General features: G+C 37.6%; 4 protein-coding genes across 4 annotated transcripts; 2 read left to right on the top strand and 2 right to left on the bottom strand.

Moving 5' to 3' along the window:
• The first annotated feature begins 247 nt into the window (after positions 1–247).
• fga (fibrinogen alpha chain) lies at positions 248–6677 on the top strand. The gene is made up of 8 exons (XM_023424139.2): positions 248–407; positions 1580–1681; positions 1828–2011; positions 2386–2531; positions 2991–3089; positions 3253–3411; positions 4300–4975; positions 5612–6677. The coding sequence occupies exons 1-8, from the start codon at positions 351–353 to the stop codon at positions 6319–6321; spliced, it is 2133 nt and encodes a 710-aa protein (XP_023279907.1). The 5' UTR covers positions 248–350; the 3' UTR covers positions 6322–6677.
• Positions 6678–6825: 148 nt separating this feature from the next.
• LOC147818083 (fibrinogen alpha chain) lies at positions 6826–10430 on the top strand. Its single transcript, XM_087178730.1, has 4 exons — positions 6826–7952; positions 8254–8437; positions 8538–8683; positions 9452–10430. The coding sequence occupies exons 2-4, from the start codon at positions 8302–8304 to the stop codon at positions 9797–9799; spliced, it is 630 nt and encodes a 209-aa protein (XP_087034856.1). The 5' UTR covers positions 6826–7952; positions 8254–8301; the 3' UTR covers positions 9800–10430.
• Positions 10431–14222: 3792 nt separating this feature from the next.
• fgb (fibrinogen beta chain) lies at positions 14223–20382 on the bottom strand. Its single transcript, XM_023424144.2, has 13 exons — positions 20242–20382; positions 19540–19569; positions 19347–19447; positions 18975–19074; positions 18347–18415; positions 18039–18153; positions 17435–17541; positions 17126–17240; positions 16787–16906; positions 16560–16682; positions 16286–16380; positions 15654–15844; positions 14223–15019 (listed from the first exon to the last, which is right to left on the bottom strand). Exons 1-13 carry the CDS (start codon positions 20317–20319, stop codon positions 14788–14790), a joined length of 1476 nt encoding a protein of 491 aa, XP_023279912.1. The 5' UTR covers positions 20320–20382; the 3' UTR covers positions 14223–14787.
• On the bottom strand, positions 20296–24315 carry eslec (eosinophil lineage-specific marker). Its single transcript, XM_023424145.2, has 6 exons — positions 24204–24315; positions 23671–24008; positions 22682–22773; positions 22460–22594; positions 22127–22235; positions 20296–21872 (listed from the first exon to the last, which is right to left on the bottom strand). The coding sequence occupies exons 2-6, from the start codon at positions 23957–23959 to the stop codon at positions 21805–21807; spliced, it is 693 nt and encodes a 230-aa protein (XP_023279913.1). The 5' UTR covers positions 23960–24008; positions 24204–24315; the 3' UTR covers positions 20296–21804.
• Positions 24316–25054: the final 739 nt, after the last annotated feature.

Raw genomic sequence — 25054 nt, forward strand, 5'->3', positions numbered from 1 at the left:
TTACTCAATTACTCATAATAATTTTTACTGTCAGCGTCACTGTTTAACCTGAGAAAACATTCTGTAGCAAATGCCAGTAAATCCTGCAGCAACTGAACTGATCTGACAGTCGGAGTTCAGTGAGTGTGTTTACTCTGTCACACACAGTACGACAAACAGCCTCCACATCGATCGGCTGTCCGCAGCAGAAGTTACTCAACTCTGATTTGACCCGACGGATGTTGTTACCAAACGCTGATGAGTCACCGGTTTGTCAGACTGAACCAGGAGCCTTCAAATGATCCGACAGCAGCGTCGGAGAAGCATTCGACAAGCAGCGTTCACTCAGAGGAAGGACAGCAGAGACAAAGATGGAACGACTCAACGCCCTCGTCTGTCTGGGTTTCATTTGTGTGGCTTCAATTCAGGTGAGTTTCACATCAGATCACAATTGAATTTTTTATCCATTAAAACATTTTATATTCCATTTTATTTCAACTATATCCGACCTAACTTGTTGAAACAATGGAAACTTTATTCACAGAACTATGTTTCCAAATTTATTTTAACGATTCATTTTTTGTAAGCAAGGATTGGAAGGAAAGTCTTTTATGGACGTTTTTATGCTAAAACATAAAAAACTTTCCATTTTTATTCTAAAACTAAAGAAATTTTATGCTAAAACATAGAAATTAGCCAATAAAAATGGCCATTAAGTAATCTAATCTAATCATTATCTGCCCTGTTTAGCTGCTTTTATTAATAACAACGATTATAATAATAAAGAATTATAACAATAACATTTTTAATAGTTTGATACAGCATCATACTTTCATAATTTTGGTTATTCTTACTATAAGCCATGCTTACTTCTCTCACAAAACAATATGGAGGCAGCAGCGTAGACTTAATTCCAATAGAGTGACTGTACGAAATAAAAATACAAATGAAAATTTAAAAATTTTGAAAAATATAGTAACCAATAGACTTTACCATATTCTCAGAGAACACACCAGCAAATATGGCTTGTCTGAAAAGGAGCGGGGAGAAGTTAATCTTTATAATCTCCTCCCTCTCTTCTTTTATCTTACAGCTTTTATGAATGTTTGATATGTTGTGTTTTATTCTCCCATTATATAAATATGATGTTTGTTTTTCTTTTGTTTTAATTGCTGTTTGTTAATTCCCCCTTTTCTGTGCTTTATAAGTGCTATACAAATAAACTTTATTATTATAATAATAATTATTATTATTAATGATCAGTTTATAAACTTAAATAATACACAGCCTTCTAATAACATTTGTCTAAATTTATGTCAAAATAGTACTTATTTTATAGAATTCACCCAAACTCACATGGTCTTAGAAAATGGAATTGTTTCAGTCCAGCTTATATGTGTTTGAATCACAATTTCCACTTATGAAAAACAATTTTTTTTTAAATTACATTAATTATTTTAATTATTAATTATTTAATTATTAATCAAAGGTGTCAATGTTTTTGCATTTGGCCCATAAGAACTGCACTTTTGCAGCGACCCATGTTCAACAAGGCCCTGGACCTCTGCACCGGCACTGATTTCTGTCCCTCTCACTTTAGGCCGCAATTGACCCCAGAGGAGCTCGTCCGGTGGAGCACGGCACCAGGTCCGAGAAATGTGCCTCTCAGAGGGAGTGGCCTTTCTGCACGACCGATGAATGGGTAAACAGCTTCTTTTTCTTATCTTGTCCTGCGTCTTCTACAAATCAACAAAGTTCACCACATTTTACCAGAGCTCCAATCTTAATGATTTAAAAGTCCGGCCTCTAAACGCAGCCTCTCCCTCTCTCTCTTCTGTCCTCCATCAGGGCTCTAAATGCCCGTCAGGCTGCAGGATCCAGGGTCTGATGGATAAATACGACCACAACATGCTCAAGAGGATCGAGAAGATCCGTAACCTCCTGGATCAGTACAAGGCCAAGCACCGCTCTGCCGACACGGTGTCCAAACAGACCTACGACTACCTGAAGGACAAACTCACCATTGAGTCTGGTCAGTGTGTGCGAGCGGGAGGTTCAACTTAAACCCGAATACAATACCTGAAGTCTAAAAAACATTTTCATTTCATTTATGCAATGTTGTTGATTTATACTGAAATACATAGTATTTTAAAAGGATGTTTACATTTAGTGTTTCTCTTAAAAACACAGTTTGTGTATGGTCCATCGTATACAATAATAGTAATGATGAAAACAACAACAATCATAATAATAATTATATTTTAATAGCGTTCATGTGAGAAACTTTGTTTTTTATAATAAAACAAAATATATATTTACATATTTACATGTATTTACACAGACAGTACCATAATAATAATCAATATTATAATAATGAAAATGATTAAATAATATATATTCCACCAGGTGGCGACAACAGCTACTACGACCTGGCCCAGAATCTGCGTCAGAGAATCACTGACTTGAAAATCAAGATCGACAGACAGCTGAGGATCCTGGCCGCCCTGAAGGATCGAGTCAAAGACCAGGTCGTGGAGATGCAGAGGCTGGAGGTACGGAGACGCAACTGTGACGAAAACCAACATTTACACGTTCACATTTACAAGTTGAGATTGTAAAAAAAAAAAAAATGTTGATTATTTAAAGGAAGGCAGATTATACAAATTAATTGTATCTTTGTAAACCAAGAAATAATGATTTCTTTTACAATTTAATGCATTTAATATGTAATTTAATAGTAGTTTTTTACTGTTGATCTGCTCAGCTAGTTAGCTTAGCTTTAGCAGGGGTTTAGCTGGGTTTTTTATGGTCCATCATCATAGCATTTTATTACACTCACATGTGAAATAAACCGAATTTATTTATATTACATTTAAATATAATTAGCTTTAGCTAAAGTTAGCCATTGCTATATCACCAACTAGCTTCCACCTCGTCTCGCTGTGATTTGGTTTACTCCTGAGTGTAAACACACAGGAAGCACATGTCTGACTCTGTGTCTCCTCCGTCAGGTGGACATCGACATTAAGCTCCGTTCCTGCAAAGGATCCTGCAGCACTTACACCGAGTACCAGGTGGACCAGGAGAGCTACGTGACATTGGAGAAACAGGTAAAGACCTAACGCTGTGGTTCCACCGCACTGGAGGAACCAGGAGTCAGAGTCCAGATTTAAGAAATCTTTTTGTTACACCAGCTCCTGATCCTTACTGAAGGTTTTGAATTATTTTGTAAGAAGCCACTCCATCCACTTCCTCTTTCCGTCCATTTCCCAGGTCAGCCAGCTGGACTCCCACTCACCTCAGCGCATCGAGTCCGTGGGGACGCTGTACGTGATGAAGAGCCGCCCGCTAAAGGAAGCCATCGTGGACAGCATCTACAAGTCCAGCCACGGCTCTGTGGCAGCGCAGAAGAGAGAAGACGTGTTCCCTGAGGTGAGCAACACGTTCACGTTTCGACAGCATTCATGAATTTTCCCAAGTGAAGGTCGGTCATTGTTTAAGGATGAGCCCAATGTTTTCACACTGTTCACATGTTTTTAAGGCCAAACATATTCCTGCACCTCAGTGTCTCTCTGACTTGACTTTTTAGCTGCGCTTCCTAATAGTCTGGTTTTATTGTCAGCTTGTCTTATTTTCTGAAAGTTTTAATTCACATATTTTATAATTTTTTACTGATTACTTAATTAATCAATTTCCTTTATTGTTTTTAATTCATACAAATCACTTATGTGTTTATACGGAAGCCAAGAAAGGCCATACTCGCAAATATTTTCTTTATCCCGCTATCTCGGGATTACAAGCTTCGTTATTTTGCGATATCGGATATATTGTACGTTATGGGTGTGACTTCCTGTCTGACATCTGTAGGAGTTGACTGTGTTTTCCTTTTCTAAAGATGTTTTAGGAACAATTTGAAAAGCTTGAAGGCTTATTAATACTTCCAGAGTCATAAAGCTGGACATGTTTCATGTTAAAGAACGTGGGAACGAACCATGTCTACCTTAAAGCAGACACACAGCCAAGCCAGGGCCTCAAACTCTAGTTTGTTACTGCTATCCAGGCCACTTCTCCGGGTCGTCCTCCTGTACCTCAGTTGTAGAGGACAGAAGTACGATCACGTTAGAAGAACCTCTAAGAACAGCATAAACCAATACAGTGTGAACTCAGACAAAGGAATGAGCGGGAAATGCACCCGTAATTCATGCAAGGTATCCTGGGGCAAGGACTGACGAAGACGTCATCACTTCTTTTTATTTCCTTAATTATTCCACCTTTTCTAGAGCCACGCAAACTAATACTAAAGTTTTTCGTGTTTCTCAGGTGGAGACCGTCCAGCTGATCCTGGAGCAGGAAGGATCTGTGACATCCCCAGCAACCATCTCCAAGGACCCAGGTACTTCCTATTCTGCAGCTACATCTTCAACATCATCATCCACCTTTGGTGGTTCCTCCTCCTCCTCCTCTTCCACTTCCTCCTCCACGTCATCAAAATCCATCACTGAGCTTGGAGGACGCGGCGATGGTGATTTGTTTAGCGGAGGATTTGATGCCTTCGGACAGCCCAGTACACACCACGTGTCCTCCAAAACCCTCACCTGCACCAAAAGCACCAGGAGAGTCATTGTCCACACAAAGGAAGGGCCAGTGGAGCGGACGGAGGAAGTGATGGAGGGAGGCCCCGAGTGCCAGGCTATGGCAGACAACAGCAGGGGAGGGATGAGCTCCCTCTTCCCTAGCCTTGGCCACGCATCCTCCTCCTCCTCCACCTCCTCTTCCTCCTCTTCAACTTTGACCAGCAAGACGGTCCACACTGGCGGCACCAAGGGAAGCATCACGGGAGTTTCCAAAGGAGGATTCGGGGATCCATTTGGCACTGGTTTTGGGTTCGACCTCGGTCCATTCCACACAGCCGCTGCAGAGGACGACATTCCTGATTTCCACGCCCGGAGTGTGAAGAGCACACGCTTCGAGCGGCAGGCCGATTATGTAGGAAAAGGTACCGAAACATCAGACCGGGAGTAAAATCTACAAGCTCTTCATTTAGATAGCATGCTTAAGCATCAGCTAGCTTGCTAGTCAGCCCTAATACTAAAAGTATGAGGTGAACACAGTATTTATTGTTTGTGGCTAGAGCATAAAGATTTTTACATTCATAGTCAGTGCGATATGTTTAATGGTTAAGATCTACAATTATTGCGATGTTTTTGCTCAATGTGTAATCAGACAAACTGTGTGGGAACTGAAGACAAAAGGGTTTTTGTATGCAGATAGACAGACATCTTCTGTTTTATCTGTATGTCCAGACTCTTGAGGATTTTTGGTTGATTAAAAAAACATTTAATGGGTTCTTTTAACCAAAGTAAAGTTTTCTTTATCTCGTTAACCCCCCAGATTCCCAGAAATATCAGAGGACCTGACTTCAGTGTCCTCATTAGTAGCTTTGGCCTTGTTTGTAACATAAAACGGAAAATGCTGGAGACTGACAAAAACAGATTAGAGAAAGGGCAGATGTTAGTCATTTTGTCGGAAAAATTTCGGTTTTACCACTGCAGTGAGTTTCAGCTAGCCCAACCAAAGAACCAGCCGGTCCAAGCTAACTCGCGGTCTGCGGTGTGCCCCTCTCTGTTCGCAGATTGTGTTGAAGCCCACCAGAACCACCTCAAAGGGGAAACGAATGGACTGTTTAAGATCAAACCCGGCGGCACCGATTCCAAGAGGGTAGTGGAGGTTTACTGCCAGCAGGAGGGGCTAATGGGCGGGTGGTTATTAGTCCAGCAGAGAGAGAGTGGCGCGCTCAGCTTCAACCGCACCTGGGCCGAATACCGCAACGGGTTCGGCTCAGTTAACGCGCAGGGCAAGGGGGACTTTTGGCTAGGCAACCAGAATCTCCACCTGTTGACTAATCAGAGTGACATCATGCTGAAGGTAGAGCTTGAGGATTGGGAAGGAGGTGTAGCAAGTGCTGAGTACACAATCAGGGTTGGTTCCGAGGAGGAGGGCTACGCGCTGCATGTGTCCGGGTACATTGGCGATGCCGGCGACGCTCTGGTGATGCCTAAGTCTGACATGGCGTCTTTTCTGTCCCACAACGGTATGAAATTCAGCACCTTTGACAAAGACAACGATAAGTGGGAGGAGAATTGCGCAGAGATGTACGGGGGCGGGTGGTGGTACAACAACTGCCAGTCAGCTAACTTAAATGGGATTTATTACAAAGGCTCCTACGACCCGGAGAAAAACACACCGTATGAGATTGAAAATGGAGTTGTCTGGGTGACGTTCAAACCGGCCAATTACAGCCTGAAAACTGTTAGGATGTTTATCCGACCAAATACTTTTTAATGGGATACGGAGCAGGGGAACGTAAAGGAAACTCGTCGAATAACACCGAATATACACTTTTATACGCATTTAGAATATGGTCGCAAAATATGAAAGCAAAGGATGCAAACCAGGAGAGGTAACGGTAAAGAGGGTAAATAAATATTTGAGGACAAAAAGCAAAGGGGGTTTCAGACACTGTAAATCATTCTGGGATTTCAAAATCAAGTCAAACAGTGTTGGTGTATATTTGTGTAAACGGCATTGACCTGTGTGTTAGGATTACCAAACCAGTGTTCTTGGAATAACCTGATGTTCTCCCCTTTTTTTTTTTTGTTGAACTCTGCTCGATCAATAAAGATTCAATGTTCACTTCAGCTTCAGTGGCTTGTGGCGTTATTTCAGCCAACATTACAAATCACAAAAACACAGATAATGTGTTTTGTTTTTTCATTTTGTTGTAAAGTAGTAATCCATTGGGATACAAAAAAAACTTAGGAAAAATGTAAATTATCTTAAAACCTGTGCCTACAAGTTTGTGGAAGGTCTCATTTATTGTTTTACAACAGTGAAAAAATAATTAATTATTTAAAAAAAATAGACACTGCAAAGGTACCTAATTAAAAGAGAGATCACCTGTGTGTAGTTACAGGGCTTCAAATGACAATGTATTTTGTCCCGTGTTTATTTTTTGTTGTGAAACAGTTTAAATCATCTGCTCTAAAAATAATTACATATACAGTTTTAAATAATTTAGATAATAATAAAATAAAGGTAAAGTTTGACCCTTTAAGCCAATTATAGCTAAAGGTTTACATTATGTTGCTACATAAATTCTACTGTATGCTGTGTCACATATATTTACCAAATACCTGTTACTTTCTGAAAAGTAAATTATAAATTAGGACAGTATTACAATTTGATTTGTATTTACTCTTAGGGAATTTAACAATGTGGTTCAACCAGTGACTGAAATCTTCCTGTGAAGAAGTAAAAAAACATCACATAAAAATAAAAACATTTAATGACCATTAACTGTGAGTTATCATAAGACTCTTGTGTACATGTTTGTCTGTCACTGTAGAATCATTTATATTATGTTAAGACACATTTTCCACATTTATGTTTTTTATTATTTTCACTGTTGCACCAAATGCAGTATTTGTATTATTCTGACAGATATTGCAAAAATATTTATGGTACACTGTAATAAATGGTGGGTTTTATTCAGGTAAATTAACCAACTTAACGTGACAATGTCCCTTATTTAATGTGTCATTAAATAACAAATAATGAAAAGAAATCAAAACCAAAGGAAAGATGCATCAAACTCTGATGAAAGCAAGTTTTTTAAAAATGGTTTGTCAGTAATGGTGTAACGCTTTTAAAGTCTATGTCAACTTTTACAAAAAAATAAATAAAAGAAGATTAAAGTCCAACGACACAAAACAAATATGTGCACAAAAATCCCATTTCATGTCTGTGTAGAGGTCGGTTGAAGGTGAACTGACTTGTTTTGTTTTTTCTCTGCAGTGTGTGTGAGGCTGAAGCAGCAACATAAGGATGGCCGACAGTCCCTCAGTCACACCCGGACACACAGAAAGCAGTGTCGAGCGAAATCAGACGTCCCTCTGTGTTCAGATGATGACTGGGTAAGAAATATGCAAACGCAGGTTATCAGCAGCTATTGATTAGCTTATAATCCTGTTCCCTCAGGTTAGGAAAGTAATTTTAGAATATGTGTAAGGGACATTTTCAACCTACAATATGGAGTTTTCAGTTTTCCCATTCATTACATTTCTGTGTGCTTTTCAACAGCTGGGACCAACTTATCACAAATGGCAAACATTTAATACATATATTATTTAATACGATATCTCTGCAAATGCAGATTGTTCTCCAACTGTGGTAACAGCCTCTCAGGAACATCTGATCACCTGGTGTCCTCCATAGGTTTCGAAATGCCCCTCTGGCTGCAGACTCCAAGGTCTGATCTCGCAGATGGAGAGCGAAGTGGAGGGAAAACTGTGGAAGGTGTGTAAGACGGCAAAGATATATGAAGATGCAGCTGACAAGTCCATGACAGTGATGACACACATCTACAACTCCAACCGGAGAGTCATAGTCAACAGATACAGTAAGACTCACTGACTGTGTTTGTTTTCGGTGTTTTGGACAAAATAAAGACAGACTTACTAAACTAACACCGACTAAATAATGCCGTATTTTGTCTCAAGTGTCAGAGCTGAAGTTTGTGGAACGCGCAGAAGGATTGGCCGGGAATCTCACCTCGCTACGGAAACGATCGTCCAGTCTGTCGCAGCGACTCAAGGAGCTGCACGGCAACATCCAGGAACAGATTGATGACTTGTATCGAGCTGAGGTGAGGCATATTAGGAAGTTGTTTCAATTAAATGCAGTAAGTAAATATAAGTGCCCTCATTTTATCATCATCATGACATAGGTATTGAAAATGATCAAAATCCAAACCGGAGCGTAAGAGGACTTAAACAAGGTTTCACAAATGAGATACAAAGAAAGATTTATTGCTCAATCCATGCACTGTTTGATATCACATATGACAATATTCTGATGCATTGTTTTGAGAATAAAGTTGGCATCATTGTTATTGCAATTGTTTAAATGGTTTTGTTAATCCTTTCATTGAAGCAAAACGAAAAACAAACATGAACACTGCTTTTTTCTTGTACATGCTTGGCAACATTCACCATGAACAGAATTTAACATAAGGGTCCATGTTTATGCTGATGACATCAAGCTTTATATTCCCTTCCTGCCTGACTGTAATTTTGTCCTCAAATGTAATCATTATTTATCTAAAATCTTCCTGAATCTAAATAAGGTTTGATCCTGATCCTTGTGTGAAAGATATTCAGCTAATTTGTCAAATACCACAAATTCAACAAGTCAAAAATAAGAAGCTATAGAAGCATTTAAAGAAACACATCAATTCTTGGCTCTGGTTTACTTCTCTACTGGTTATTCAGTAAAACTGCTTCATATCTTAGCTGGTACATTGCAGTTCTTTGTACTATTTTGTTTTGGGGTTCCTGATTCTTTACGGATAGTTTGTATTTTTGTTATTTTTTTGTGGCATTACCAGTCCTCACGATATTGCTTATGTTACCAGGTGGACATTGACATGAAGCTGCGAGCCTGCCATGGGTCCTGCCGGTCAGCGCTACCGTTCACTGTCAATCATCCCAGTTATGAGATGCTTCAAATTGACATGGACAAGATAAATAACAATCTCAACCAGAGAAGCAAGGGTACTACGCATCCTAAAGACATCCCCCGTGTCACGCTGCAGCCTGTAGATGTAGGCCCGGCACCATCTGCTGAATATAAGACCATCCCAACAGTCCAGCGAGAGCTGTTGACCCAGTTTGAGGACATTGGACAGAATCAGCTAGTTCTGGAGGAACTGCTGGAGGACTCTGCAGATGTGGACGTAGATAATTACGTAGATCTGGAATGAAACGATTTGACTAGGGGTTGACAGTTTACAGAGGAAGTAAGAGAAGATTGGCACTTTGAAACTTGGCAATTTCACAATGTATAACACTTTACTCTTTACGCTATGCAACACATTTCAATATCTTCTGTTTTTTTGCTGTACTGGAAACTAGTACTGTAATGTTTTCAAGGTAAAATATGAAATGTTGACTGTTTATGTAAGAAACAAACCTCAAACACCATTGTTCCAGTGTTTTAATGACTTTTTGGTGATGTGAACATAATGTTAGATTTAACATAGTAACCATGTACTTTCCTGCATGTTGGTAAAGGCTCTTATTACCTCTGTTCAATAGCTACACACTTTTGAATACTAAAACACACTCCTCATTATTCCTCTGTTATTTATTTGTGTCTCCCATAATAAGGCACTTAAAAATACCTTTCAGCACATTATACAGTAATTTCTGTATATCCAACCAACTGCAGGCTTTTCTTCACGCATTGTGTAGATCGGGCAATTGTTGCACACAATTTTGCACAATTCTGTTACTTGTGTAAATTCTAATCCCATTTGGTTGTGACTACTGGAATGAAATATTTTCTTATCACCAGGTTAATAAATGAAAATTGATGCATCCAAAACCTTACAACTGACAATTTCATTGTGTTAAAGTTAATAATTTATTTTATTGACACACAACACCATCGCGAGCTCCAGAGCTCAAGACTAAGCAAGACTATGATGTTTTTTTGACATTTTATGCCAAGCTGTACTATGACAATTACTTTTTATGCGTTACTATACTATGACTTTTTATGACATTTTATTCCTCGTTATACTATGACTTTTTATGCTTTTTCTATGCTATAACTATTTATGACTTTTTATACCTTACTATACAATGACTTTTTATGCCATACTATGCTATGACTTTTTATACCTTGCTATACTATGACTTTTTTATGACTATTTTTTTGCCATGCTATACATGACTTTTTTTTGCCATGCTATACTATGACTTTTTATGCCATGCTATACTATGACTTTTTTATGACTTTTTTTGCCATGCTATACATGACTTTTTTTTGCCATGCTATACTATGACTTTTTTTGCCATGCTATACTATGACTTTTTTTTGCCATGCTATACTATAACTTTTTTATGACTTTTTATGCCATGTTATACTATGACTTTTTTATGACTTTTTATGCCATGCTATACTATGACTTTTTTTTGCCATGCTATACTATGACTTTTTTGTGACTTTTTATGCCATGCTATACTATGACTTTTTTATGACTTTTTATGCCATGCTATACTATGACTTTTTTATGACTTTTTATGCCATGCTATACCATGACTTTTTTAAGACTTTTCATGCCATGCTATACTATGACTTTTTTTTGCCATGCTATACGATGACTTTTTTATGACTTTTTATGCCATGCTATACGATGACTTTTTTATGACTTTTTATGCCATGCTATACGATGACTTTTTTATGACTTTTTATGCCATGCTATACTATGACTTTTTTTTGCCATGCTATACTATGACTTTTTTATGACTTTTTATGCCAAGTTATACTATGACTTTTTTATGACTTTTTATGCCATGCTATACTGACTTTTTTACGACTTTTTATGACATGCTATACTATGACTTTTTATACCTTACTATACAATGACTTTTTATGCCATGACATACTATGACTTTTTTATAACTTTTTCTGCCATGCTATACTATGATTTTTTTTGCCTTGCTATACTGTGATTTTTTTTTGCCATGCTATACTGTAACTTTTTTTGCCATGCTATACTATGACCTTTTTATGATTTTTTTTACAATGCTATACTATGACTTTTTTATGACTTTTTTTGCCATGCTATTCTATGACTTTTTTTACCATGCTATAATATGACTGTTTTATGACTTTTTATGTCATGCTATACTATGACTTTTTATGCCTTACTATACTATGATATTTTCATGACTTTTTATGCCATGCTATACTATGACTTTTTTATGACTTTTTTTGCTATGCCATACTATGACTTTTTATGTTTTACTATACTATGACTTTTTTATGACTTTTTTTGCCTTGCTATACTATGACTTTTTCATGACTTTTTATGCCATGCTATACTATGACTTTTTCATGACTTTTTATGCCTTACTATACCATGACTTTTTATGCCTAACTACACTGACTTTTTTATGACATTTTTTTGCAATGTTATACTATGACTTTTTTAATGACTTTTTATGCCTTACTATACTATGACTTTTTTTGCCATGCCATACTATGACTTTTTATGTTTTACTATAGTATGACTTTTTCATGAGTTTTTATACCTTACTATACTATGACTTTTTTTGCTATGCTATACTATGACTTTTTTTTTGCCATGCTATACTATGACTTTTTTATGACTTTTTTTGCCATGCTATACTATGACTTTTTTATGACATTTTATGCCATGCTATACTATGACTTTTTTTATAACTTTTTTAGCCATACTATACTATGACTTCTTTAGCAATACTATACTATGATTTTCTTGCAGTTTTTTGCCATACTATACTATTACTTTTTTATGACTTTTTTTGCCATGCTATACTCTGACTTTTTATGCCATGCTATACGATGACTTTTTTTTGACTTTTTTTGCCATGCTATACTATGACCTTTTATGCCATGCTATACGATGACTTTTTTTTGACTTTTTTTGCCATGCTATACTATGACTTTTTTTTTACTATTTATGCATTACTATACTATGAGTTTTTATGACTTTTCATGCCTTACTATACTATGACTTTTTATGTCATACTATGTTATGTATTTGTATGACTTACTGTATTATTATTTTCTATGCCTCACTATACTATGACTTTTTTTGCTTTTTCTATACCAAGCCTTTTTAATATTTTATGACTTACTATCTTATGACTTTTTATGCCTTACAATACTATGACTTTTTATGACTTTTTATGCATTACTATATAATGTCTTTTTATGACTACTTATCCTTACTATACTAACTTTTTGTGACGTTTTGTGCTTCACTATACTACGACTTTTTATGCCTTACAATACTATGACATACTATACTATGAATTATTATGACCTTTTATGCCTTACAATACTATGACTTTTCATGCCTAACTATACCATGACTTTTTATGCCTTGCTATACTATGACATTTTACGCCTTATGTCGTTCTTTCCTTACTATACTATTAGTTTTCTTATACTTCTTACACCTTATTATCATATGACTTATTTTCCTTACTATTATGTTTTCACAACATTTTCTGCCTTAATATATATAACTACACTATCAATTTGCCCTTTATTCAAATGTCATTGGATTTACTTTGATGTTTCTTTTTCTGCCAGATCACTGTCTGTTATGTGTTGACATCCTACTTTTTGTTTTCATGCTGATGGCCTTGAGCGAATACCATCTACCCTTCCAGTTCATCCACATCACACCATCATTTGTGCATTGCCTGGCCATTTGGCGCGTGTATGCTCCACCGATGTAGTATCTCCCATTGGGAATGGCCGAGTGGTAGTGGTTGTACCATCAGCCACGTCTATCCTCCCTGGACCACTTTTTGCAGGGATCACTGGTGATCCTGGTTCAAGAAAACAATGAAAAAAGTTGTGAGTGTGCTGTGCTGCACTTCAAACTTATATTTACAAACGAGTGGGCTCCAAAAAACAAAAAACGTCTCTAAATCATTTTGTTTATATACTCAAAAGAAGATTGTTTTTTTAAAATTTTTTACTTACCACGCTTATTTAAACTGGAAGACTTGAGTTAGGAATTTCACAAAATGTATTTCTTAACATACTATGACATTTTTACAAGTTACAATAGAATGACATTTTTTTATAACTTATTTAACTATGTAAAATAGGTTTAATGTGTTAAGCATGTAAAATAGTTTGACATTACTTTGTGTAGTATTACGTTTTTTAAAATGACTATATCGTGACATTTTGAGTTTTATTTTTATACTATGACATTTTTCAATGACTTACTATATATTAACATTTTTTCTTTCTATTCTATGACATTTTTTCACGAATCACTATACTACAACAACCCCTATAATTTACTATACTATGATATTTTTATAACTGACTTTAGTTCGACGTATAATCTACTAAACTGTTCTATAATTTTAACTGTTATACAATGTAAATATACATTTTATACACTTTTATACTAATTAACATAGTATACTATGCTAATTTTGACTTCTCATAGTATGGCATTTTATGAATAAGTATACTGTGGCATTTTTTCATGACTTAATGTACTTTCCATTATTATAATGTCCTATTACATTGTTTTTATCTCTTTACACAATGATACTCATGGCTTCCTGAAGTTCAGTAAAACAACAAGCAGACCAGACAGAAAGTATGTTCCTCAGTGTATTTATTGAGTAGCAGAGGACAGTTGGGATCAACTCATCCTAGTAGTGCACTCTGAAAACGTCACACATAACAAGAAAGGACAGATCACAGCACGTTCACTTACAACCCATCAGGTTATCGTATCAGAGTTTATCTGACAATTTTTTTTCTTCTCCTCTTTTATTTTTTAATTTTATGAGCTTAATGCTGCAAGTAACTTTTTAAAGTAGATTTTCTTCATCTTCATTTCTTTCACACACACTATCCAGACTGAGTCGTGTTAAATGTGCATGTCCCTAACCAACAGGCTACAGCCAAAATAAAGAAACACATCAGTATGAGTTCAACATTACAAAGTTTTTGATGTTCTGGTGGTTCATTAAACCCAAAGCCCTATTGGGACATTTTGTTTTTTTGGTTTGGTTCTTTCAGAGCTGAAGACGCCTCTTGGAAGAGAGGAAATCTATAACCAAGTCCAGTTGCCCTGGATTCAACTCTTGTTGGATTTACTTTGGTGTTTCTTTTTTTGCCAGTTCACTGTGTGTTATGTGTTGACATTCTCCATCTTGTTTATCTGGAGGCAAAGTAAGGCCTGATCTTCATGCTGATGGCCTTGAGTGAATACCAGCTCCCCTTCCAGTTCATCCAGACCATGCCATCATCTGTGCCGTGCTTGGCCATTTGGCGCGTGTATGCTCCACCGATGTAATATCTCCCATTGGGATTGGCCGAGTGGCAGCGGTTGTACCACCAGCCACCTCCGTCCTCCTTGGAGCACTGTTTGGAGGGATCACCGGGGAGCCTGGTTCAAGCAAACAAGGACAAAAAGGTGTGAGTGTGATGTGCTGCACCTGAAACTTTTATTTAACAACTTCTTCTGGAGAAGAACCGGCTTAAATTGGATCATTTCTTTCCTTGAAAGAAAATGTTTTGGAATATTTGGGCCAGGACATTTTTATGTCTTACATTATAGAAGATATACAAATATAGATTTTATTTTTATAATTTACCATACTATAAAATTTTTATGACTTACTATATTATGGCATTTTGTTAATCCTTTCTATTCTATGACATTTTTTAACTTAACATACTATACTAATTTCCATGAATTACTATTACATGTTTATAACTTTCTATACTATGACATTGTTTATGACGTAGTATACTGCAACATTTCTTTTAATATTTTCATCACACTATGAAATGTTTTATGTTACTATGCTATTTTTTATGAATTCCTATATTATGATGTTTTTTCACCCTGAAGAGTTGGAGACTATATATGGTACATTGTTCATAAAGTTAGCATAATGTCTCATACAGGACTTACTCATTGGTATGTAGTTAGGGAAATGACAAATTACATATTTTGATCTTCATATACTGCATTACTAGATGTACTGTTTTTTATCACACACAGAGAGAACACCTACCAGTTGTCGTTGTCTCTGTCATAGGTGCTGAACATCATGCCATTGTGTATGGTCATGGTGCGGTTTTCACCAAAGAGCTGCAGGGATCCGTCCAGGAAACAGTTGCCAGCTGTACCGGAGTAACCATCAACCGCCAACACGTAGTTGGATGTCTCTGATTGGATAGTGAACTGGCGGTACTGGGCGTGGACCTAAATGATAACAGATACCATTTGACACTGAGTTTCATCCCAAAGTGAAACATCCACAATTTGACACTTTTTTTTTTTAAATTCACCGGTTGGAATTAAATTATTCAAATGATGCAAAGTGTGTGAATTTGTTATTAACACATTTAGACTCATTTTTATTTTCATTTCTATTTAGGGCTGTCACTAAACTACAAACTTTTTGGTCTAAAAAATGTAAGAAAATAGTGAAAATTCATCATAATTTTCCTCACGCCCAAAATTACGTCATTAGTTTAATGAACAGGCTAAAAAATTAATGATATTCACTTTGCTACTGCATCAGACAAGGAAAAGTCTCAAAGCTCTACATTTGAGAACCATAAACAAGATCATGTTTGGCAACAGCTGCTGATGAATTTTCTGTTAATCAATGTATCATTTAAATGAAACCTTAGGACTCACCTTGGCTCCTGTCCAGTCCTCCATCTCAATCAGAACTTCAGTGGGGCCCATCTTGGTCAGCTGACTAATGCGGTCATTTCCTAGCCAGTATTCACCTGTCACATGACCAAGGAGAAACACGTGACAGTCAGCCACAAATTACCGTAATAATAATGAATATGAGTATACATGTCACAGCTGAAATTAAGGAAATGCTAAATCAAGATGTCTTAGATCATGTAATGGTTTCCACTCATTGTGCCAGTGGTAAAATTCTTGTTTCGGATTGTCTTACCGGGAGTCTCACAGTGACCCTTGCCAACATCAAAGGCGATGTTGCCGAATCCACGACGATAATTGTCCCAGCGTCGGCCAAAGTCAACACTGCCATCAAGCCTGCTCTGGATGAGAAGCCATCCTGGGAAAATAAGACAAGTTCTCTTGAAAACACTGAAATGTCTCCTGACAACTTCCAAGGTATTTCAGAAAGTAAAGCAAACTAAAACTGAATTATCCTCTCACCTCCATTTTGGCTGGACTGATCACAGAAGACCTTGTATGGCGGGTAGAAGGCGTCAGGCTGGATCAGGTACATCTGGGAGTCTTTTCCTCCACGACGGAAGATATCCTCACACTCCTTACCTGAGTCACACAAGAGAAGAGGTGGTGTGAGGTAAGAGCTTTATTGATTTCTATTCTAAACCTGCTACTAATGGGCCCCAAAGATGGCGATATTGGTTATTTTTTCCATTCTTAAGACCAATGGCCAATACTTTGGTCCAAAACAAGGTTATGATGGACCAGATGTCCATGAAATAGCTTATAGATATTGAATATCCACAAAGGATGAACAACACTTACCAGACACCACAGGTATGGGACATTTGGTCTTGCAGGGCTCTGTGCACCCCTCCCTCTGGACCTGGATTGCCTTCTCCAGCTTCTGGATTTTCAGCCTGATCTTGTCCAGGACTCCCTGCAGTCACAACAGATCAGACATTACATTCAGGATGGATGTTTGTCGTCTTTAAGATTGGATACACCAGCTTCTCTGATCAGGTGATTACTTTCAAGTGATGTCATTTGTTTTGACAAGGAATACTACTACTCCTAATAATCATGTTTGGATGTGGCTGTGATTAGGGATAACTGCCACTTTCAAACATTTACCTGCAGGACTCTGATGTTGGAAGGGAAGACAGTGTCCACCGTCTCCTTGATGTAGGCATGTTGTTCCTCCACACTGTCAGTGTACTGACCCACCACCCTGCTGTTGTCTGACGGGGAAATTATGGGGGAGAGAGATAACACTGATATTAGGTACATGACTTTTAAGAGTTTTTATTTTTTTTAAAACATGTTTTTACAGACTAGATTTAACTTCCTTTTATCCACAGACATATGGATCTTTAGGAAGAGCAGGTCCATCAAAAAATAACGCATTCTACTCTTCTATGCATTCAATAACCACTTATGTTGTCATAGATTAACTCTTACCTAAACCTCAGGTTAACAAAGCAGATTAACAACCTTTACAAAAAGCACTACCTCAAAGAGAGTTACACCTAATCTTGGAACAAAATAATCTTTTTTTTTTGCACATAATTAATATATATATATATATATATTTGTTACCCAATAAATCTGTAGATTTTAGAGGTACGATTTAAAGAATTTAAAAGTGCCGGTCTGATTTTCCAGTTTAACTTGAAACAACTATCTACCATCATCATGTATCTAACAAAACAAACATGAGTTCTTTCATTGGTCTCACCGGTGATGATTCTCTGCCTCTCCCTCAGAGAGCTGGACATGCTGTTGACGTAGTTGAAGATGTTGTTGGAGGATCTGGACAAATCGTCCACCTGAGGCTTGAGTTCATTAACGATCTGTGAAAGACAGATGCAAATAAGTAAAAGTACAACAGGTCGACCCCATTGTTTTTTTCTCAATGACAACAGCAATTATATTCAGCCAATTGATTATATAAACTGATTTGTGGTCCCTACAGATCCACTAGTGACAAGCATTGAACACAAATCAACCGTCTCTAAAATCATTCAGTGGCTCAGTTTAATTTACCGTCCTGACGTTCCTCTCTTGCTTCTGCAGTGTGGTCTTCAGCTCACAGCCAGTTGGACACAAAACACCCTGGTGGACATGAAAATCTCTGGTTAGTCTCCTGCCCTTCACTGACTGAAATACATTAGTACACTTGTGTTATTTACTGTTTTCATGTAGAGTTATTTACTCTGTTAGGGCTTGTTGTGTTTTTTCCTGTTTTATTGATATAGTGTGACATTAATAATTGTTGGTTTTATTTGTTGTTTTTGTGTGTGGACTCCAGGAAGAGTAGCGAGCACTGTGTGGAAGCTGATGGGAATCCAAATAAAGACATAAAGAAATAAATCAAACCTCTACCAATGGAGAGTCCAGATTTTGTGAACTGGGTTGTTTCATCTAATTAAAAGGGTTGGTGTCTGGTCTCAGTCAAAAGGACAAAAAAATCTCTATATATAAACATATAAATAATTGAAACCAAAGCGTCCTTGAATGAAGGCGTCTAGAAAACTATATGCTTTTGAAAATGGTCAGCAGAAATTGAACAACCATGTAGTTGGCAGTTACTGAGCTGAAACATGTAAAAGCTGAAAGCAGAGGTCGGGTGGTCGGGTGTTCGGGTGTTCGGGTGTTCGGGTGACCCTCCTACCATCTCATCTGAGGCGTGTGTGCATCCTCCGGCCTCCGGCTGCTCCTCCCTCTCCTGCACCTGTTGTCCGGTCGGAGCGGCGGTGGGACGGCCACGATACCTGGACACAAACCGGGACACCCATAAGAGACACTGCCATGTCTTCATTTTTAAACCAGCCTCGCACTGCTGCAGCTACATTTAGTCAAATCAATGAGCTACTTGCACATTTATCTGACAGCTGTAGTTTTTGATTTTACAATCAAATCGAATGATCAGCTACATAACATTAGTATGTTAACGATATTAGCACCACCTCAAGAAGAGGTGCATCAGAAATAATAACAGAAGCATCTTCCCGCCCTTTGAGAACAAGGAATCTAGGGAATGTACCTGCCGCGGCCGCTGACGGGCGGCGGGGAATAGCGGTTGGCGTTGTAGCTGTCTCTGCCCCTCTGTAGTGGACGATGACCACGAGCATCTACCGACGCTCCCTGGGCAGAGACATGAATAACAAAAAACTTAATCAAATGAAATAAGATATATTACATAAATCTAATCATTTAAGTAAAGTTGTTATACGTACTGTTTTATTCCGTGGTAAGCCCGTGGCGTCCTGCGTGAGATGATAGAAAAGTGTTGTGAATATATTTGAAGATACAAATCCAAATGTATAATTACTGTACATGTAAACACTGACATGTTAAAAAAAAAAAAGGTGAATGATAAAGATAGTGGCCAAAATCAAAATCACTATATCAAAGTATTTTTCTTTAAAAAACACCTTTTTGATTTTTTTTTCTTAACGGATAAATAAATAAAACTTTTACTATATGAAAATAAAATGAATTCAGTGAATGAAATAAAATGTTACTGTCATAAAAAGCATCCGTGAATTCAAACATAATTTTTTTTAAAACAAAAATGCGTTATAATCGTAATATCAAATTATGGTTTAAATTTAAATAATGAATTAATTCAGACTTTGAATTTAGCGGGTAGAAAAAAAAACCCAATATAATCTGACATTTCATGTTTATTTAACGACCAGTGTCATTTATATTGTAAATTCACAAATTTACACTTTTTCCGCATTAAATTTTTTAATTTAGGCAAATAAAAAGACTTGTATGTTTCCACCTGTTCGATGATGCAATAAAAATATTTACTCTAAAATATTCAAGTGGAATATTCTGGAGGTTTCACGGGTAATAGGGTCTGTACATTTCTTTGATGATCAGTCTGATAGAATTACTAAAGTTTAGAAAACTCATGTGAACACACTCACGTCATAGTCGTCATAGTCCAGATTATCCTGCGCCCAGGCGACGTACACGCACAGATACAGCAACAGCAGCGTCCTCATGGTCCAAGCTCAGTGATGTTGCTCTTGTCAAACTCTGGTCTTCACTGTGCCTTCGCTCCTCTTTCTGCCCCTGATGCTGATTTGAGCAGGTATTTATCCTTCGCCTCCCTGGGTCAGTGACTGTCCTTCCCCCGCTTGTATTGATCTGCTACAACTGGCCAGTAACTGCTGGGGCAGTTTACCCACCCTGAGTCACACGGTCGATACGAAGTTTGTGAAGGAACAAAAGGGCAAAAGGACTGAGTTTCCTGATAAGTCACAATGTGCTGAACATATGTGCAAAAGAAGTTTCCACTTTGACCATTTTTGGTTTTCAATCTGTGCTGTCATCCACAAGGACAGTTGTTGTTGGTTTTGAGATGTTTTCACAAACACAAATCCAGTGGCTGCAGAAACTGTTTGTGTAGGATGAATTTCAAAAGAGTTATCCTGGCTAGACGAGTGGCTTAACATAATTTAAATTTATATTAGTTCTTTCTTCACACGGTCTTGGCTTAAGGCCACTGAGATCGTGTCTTCTGTACTTTATCAGAAAATTGTCTTTTTTTGACAAGCTGGGGAACTTTACATTCAGTTTTTCAAAAATTTAACATTTTTAGTCAGATTCTAGATTTAGATTAAGTAAAATGAAAAATCTAAATAAACAAAGGATTCATTATTTCTCAATCACAATTTAATCCCTGGCCGTATGAAATGACCCGGAGCTTCCTGACTCATGATTCCAGTATTTCTAAAGTCCTGGTTCGGGGAATGTGCTGTCCTTGATTTACTTAATGATGGTCATATCCACCACCTGTGATAGTTTTTATTTAGTCAGAGTATGTGAACATGTTTGATGCTGCTCACACTAAAATGAATTGATCGTTAAATTGTTCCCATATCTGAAGAGAAAAACAGCAGTGATGATGATGTAACGATGGGATTCAGTGACTTCAGTGCTCACTGTAATATTCCCTTGAACATGTTGTTATTATGAGTAATAATTTGTCTCTGAGGACACGGTGAGTATTGTTTTTCAGAGAACATTTCAGTGGGTCACAATTGGGAATTTAGGACGATGAAGCAACTGAAATTAGTTTGAGTCCAAAGGGGAACGTTGTGAAATCACAGGCCTCAACACACAAACTACTATTAATGTACTTTACCATTCATATTTCATGTTTACAACACACATGTAGAAACTTGTAATTTCATTTTTTGTGACACAAACTTTCACTATATCCCAGTTAAAGTGTTGTGCAATTATTTATTGATATAATAATGTATTTCTTACAATTCTTGCAGGATTGTTTATATGTTATACAAAAGCAGGTCAAGCTGACCCAGATATTCACACTCACCCGCTAAAAGCTGTGTGTATAAAACCTATCGATCATATTCAACAAAAACAAGCAAGAGAAGAAACATTTTAGAGAGGAATATAACTCAAACTGTTAGGTAGAGCACCTGTGACCTGAACCGGATGTTTGATCGTCAGGTCTGAGTTCATATCTTCTTGGAACAAACAAAAGGGAGAGACTCGGTACAGGATTCGTAGTACCACTTCAAGTCATCTGCAAAACAAAAGACAGACATTCACTATTTGTTCTAATCCATCTGACTCTGATGCACATTGGTGTGATTTCTGCAACGTTAGCCCCGCCCATAAAGGATGTGACTGAATCCTTGTTCCTTTAGGTCAGACAACTGTTTACCCCTATAATATACTAGTATGTGTTTTCAACACTTGAAGCTGAGGTTAAGATGAGATTAAAGTATATTAAGAGTTTGGATGTAACTGTGTGTGTGTGTGTGTACAGTTAATTACATTTATAATTAATCTTCAGGCAGGCCTTGTCCGGACCATCAGAGCTGTGGTCATGGTGCCAGTTTTCATAGTGAAACTTGGAGCCGTCACTCCACATCCAAAAACCGGACTGTGGATGATACACACAGAGAATCATACATCAATACATTGCACAGCTGACAGTTTATTTAACAAATTAAGATAAATATTTGCAGGATTTAGTTAATTACATTACATAAAATGTATTGGTCAACTGTAAAATATTCCTCTCGGAGATCCCGAAAAAGTCAATACCATAATATCCAAGTGTAATGGTATAGGTAATTATATCAATTAGACCAAAGGATTTCATACATGTACGGCACTGAAGCCCCCGATCCAGGTTTGGGGGAAGCTGTTGGTGTCTCCTCTGGTCAAAGACATGACAAAGTGACTCTCCTCGTAGCAGTGGATTGACGCCAGGTTGGCTCCTTCAAACAGACAGTAAATCTGGAGGCAACAAGAGAAGAAAGAGTTTTCCCATCACAACATGACTGAATGTATGAAAAGTGTGAAGTCGTCAGTGTGTGACCTCACCTCGGCTTCGGTCCACGTCTTCGGGCTGTCGATGAAGGTGAAACACTTTTTTCCAAAGTAGGTCCAGCCTTTGGGGCAGTAGTATTCACTGCCTGCAAGAACATATTTTACACAGTTTACTCAGCTGCACAATTAATATTTTAATACCTGCAATCACCATTTTGATTCTGCATTATTTCAATTCACTTAAGTTTGAGAAAGTTTTAGAAAATGTTATTTCTTATGTTGATTTAAAGGTTTATACATTTGAATCAACTTGTTTTTATGTGGTAGTCTTCTTATTTATTTTTAATCATTTGTAGAAACATTAAACAATGCATTTGAAATTGCCATCATGCTTTGCTCTGTCGACTCTGCCACCAGATGGCGCCAGACTCCATTTAAAACTTGCTCCTGTGTTGATAAACTCTGAGTTAATGATGAGACCACTGAGCAAAATAAAGGATTGTGATGATTGTGCAGCTCTACCTAAAGTCAGTGAACTTTAAATGATTAAAATTCAAATATTTCCCACAATGCAAACGAACTATTTTTACTTAAGTAAAAGTAGCAATACCACACTATAAAATATACTCCAGTAGAAGTAAAAGTTCTGCCTTCATAGTGACCTAAGCACAAACGTGTTAGCAGAAAAATATAGGCAACAGAATGAGTTATATTGCAATAGTTGATTATTACTGATGCATTAAGATGTAAGTAGCATTTTATATCTAGTTTAAATACTTTATGTAGTTAGAGAGTTTAATCTATTCATATTTCATAAGCTGCTCATTTGTTCTTTTGGCAAAGTCTTGATCTTCACAGTAACTACCAACCGAGGTAAATGAGGTAAAAAGTCCAACATCTGCCTCTGAAAGTTAAGTATTTATATGAAAGGACATATTCCTCCAACCTGTACACTACTTGATTAAATGTATGTAGGTGCATTCCTCCACTTCCCACGAGCTCAGTCCTGCAAATAAAGCTTTTTATGTTGAGATTAAACTCACCGCAGTGATGTCCGCTTCCCAGCGGGCTGTGCGTGCTCGGTATCTCCTCTCCGCTCAGGACGTCCACGCACCAGCAGTACCCGCTCGAGGGCCAGCACTGCTGCGGGAGGAAATTCCCGTCGGTGTCGCACGTGGGGCAGAAAGCTCCGACGCCGTCGTGGTAACACTGCAGCCGGACGTACTCGCAGAGGCCCGCGTGCTTGGGGCGCAGGTCGGTGGAGTTGAGCGGGACGGCTCGACTCAGGGTCAGGAGGCTGCAGAGTGTGAGACACACACCGAGCACCTTCATGGTGACGATGATGGTGATGGTGATGATGATGATGATGAGGTAGTTGGACCTGCCGTTACACAGGAGCAAAAAGGTTTAAAAACTATCTGACACATTAACCTCCTCATTACTAGGAGTCAAAAGCAATTAAGAAGTTAATCAAAATAAAATCTACAATTCCACACACACAGCTCTTGATAATACTGAAATTGAATAAGTAATATTAATAATTATAATTTGAATGAAAGCTCTTTAGTACACTGACCTTTTTCAGGATCAGCTGGTGTGATGAGACGCTGCCTCTCTGCCTTTTATCCTGCTGATCACTTGATGCTTCTTCTGTCATTACTTCATTCACCCACAATGCACCACAGCTTTGTGATCAAATGTTACATTAACAATCCCTCTTTTCAGCACAGAGTGTAATACAGCAGAGATGGATATTCCTTTACCATTACCTTATTTACTGTATACTGTATCAGCAGCCAAGCCCTCACCTATAGTTATTCTTTCTCAGACTGTTGTAGTCGCCATGGGTTTTTGGTTACATCACTTTTATAATCGACTTTTCCTTTATTCATTTCATTGTTCGCTGCGTTTCATTGTGCCACACTTTCCCAGACTATCTTGTAACTTTAGAATCAAAGGAAAGTCGCTTTATTTTACAAGCTTGTTTTGTGCATATCTGGGTTACAGACTATTGAGACTCGCAGGATTATATCATATTATATTATAATATCCAGCACATACAATTTAAGATATAAACTCCAATGACTAGTATCACACTTACTGCATTTAAAATACTCCACCTATTTCCCATAATGCCTGCTATTGTGCTGCTGTTGCATTGTCACCTTTTAACTACATAAGTGTCATTACCAGTGAGTAACTGATGCCACTTCATGTCAAAAAAACAAATAACTGTTGGTGGCGCCCTGGCCTGTAGGCTTATCTTTCCCTTGTCTTGTGTTTCAGGGATCATCCATGTTGACCGGTTGCTAATACAGTTTCAGCTGCACTTCACTGGCCAGTGAAATTTAGATTTTGAGATCGTATTGTTAACTTTTAAAGCTCTCCCTGGCCTGGCACTTCGCTATCTGCCTGAATCCTACTCCT

The sequence above is a fragment of the Seriola lalandi genome, unplaced genomic scaffold (assembly GCF_002814215.2).
Source record: "Seriola lalandi dorsalis isolate HSWRI2012SDOR001 ecotype SW California unplaced genomic scaffold, Sedor1 jcf7180002054721, whole genome shotgun sequence".
NCBI lineage: Eukaryota > Metazoa > Chordata > Actinopteri > Carangiformes > Carangidae > Seriola > Seriola lalandi.

Excerpts from the sequence above, each read along its gene's own strand:
- LOC147818083 (XM_087178730.1), top strand. The coding sequence starts at position 8,302 with ATGGAGAGCGAAGTGGAGGGAAAACTGTGGAAGGTGTGTAAGACGGCA. Across the intron at positions 8,438-8,537 it reads AGTCATAGTCAACAGATACA|TGTCAGAGCTGAAGTTTGTG; the intron begins GTAAGACTCACT and ends TTTTGTCTCAAG. Across the intron at positions 8,684-9,451 it reads ATGACTTGTATCGAGCTGAG|GTGGACATTGACATGAAGCT; the intron begins GTGAGGCATATT and ends TTATGTTACCAG.
- fgb (XM_023424144.2), bottom strand. The coding sequence starts at position 20,319 with ATGAGGACGCTGCTGTTGCTGTATCTGTGCGTGTACGTCGCCTGGGCG. Across the intron at positions 19,075-19,346 it reads CCCGTCAGCGGCCGCGGCAG|GTATCGTGGCCGTCCCACCG; the intron begins GTACATTCCCTA and ends GTTTGTGTCCAG. Across the intron at positions 15,845-16,285 it reads AGGACTGGACAGGAGCCAAG|GTCCACGCCCAGTACCGCCA; the intron begins GTGAGTCCTAAG and ends GTTATCATTTAG.
- fga (XM_023424139.2), top strand. The coding sequence starts at position 351 with ATGGAACGACTCAACGCCCTCGTCTGTCTGGGTTTCATTTGTGTGGCT. Across the intron at positions 3,412-4,299 it reads GAGAAGACGTGTTCCCTGAG|GTGGAGACCGTCCAGCTGAT; the intron begins GTGAGCAACACG and ends CGTGTTTCTCAG. Across the intron at positions 4,976-5,611 it reads GGCCGATTATGTAGGAAAAG|ATTGTGTTGAAGCCCACCAG; the intron begins GTACCGAAACAT and ends CTCTGTTCGCAG.
- eslec (XM_023424145.2), bottom strand. The coding sequence starts at position 23,959 with ATGAAGGTGCTCGGTGTGTGTCTCACACTCTGCAGCCTCCTGACCCTG. Across the intron at positions 22,236-22,459 it reads GGGGCTTCAGTGCCGTACAT|TCCGGTTTTTGGATGTGGAG; the intron begins GTATGAAATCCT and ends TATCATCCACAG. Across the intron at positions 21,873-22,126 it reads CCTGAAGATTAATTATAAAT|ATGACTTGAAGTGGTACTAC; the intron begins GTAATTAACTGT and ends TTTGTTTTGCAG.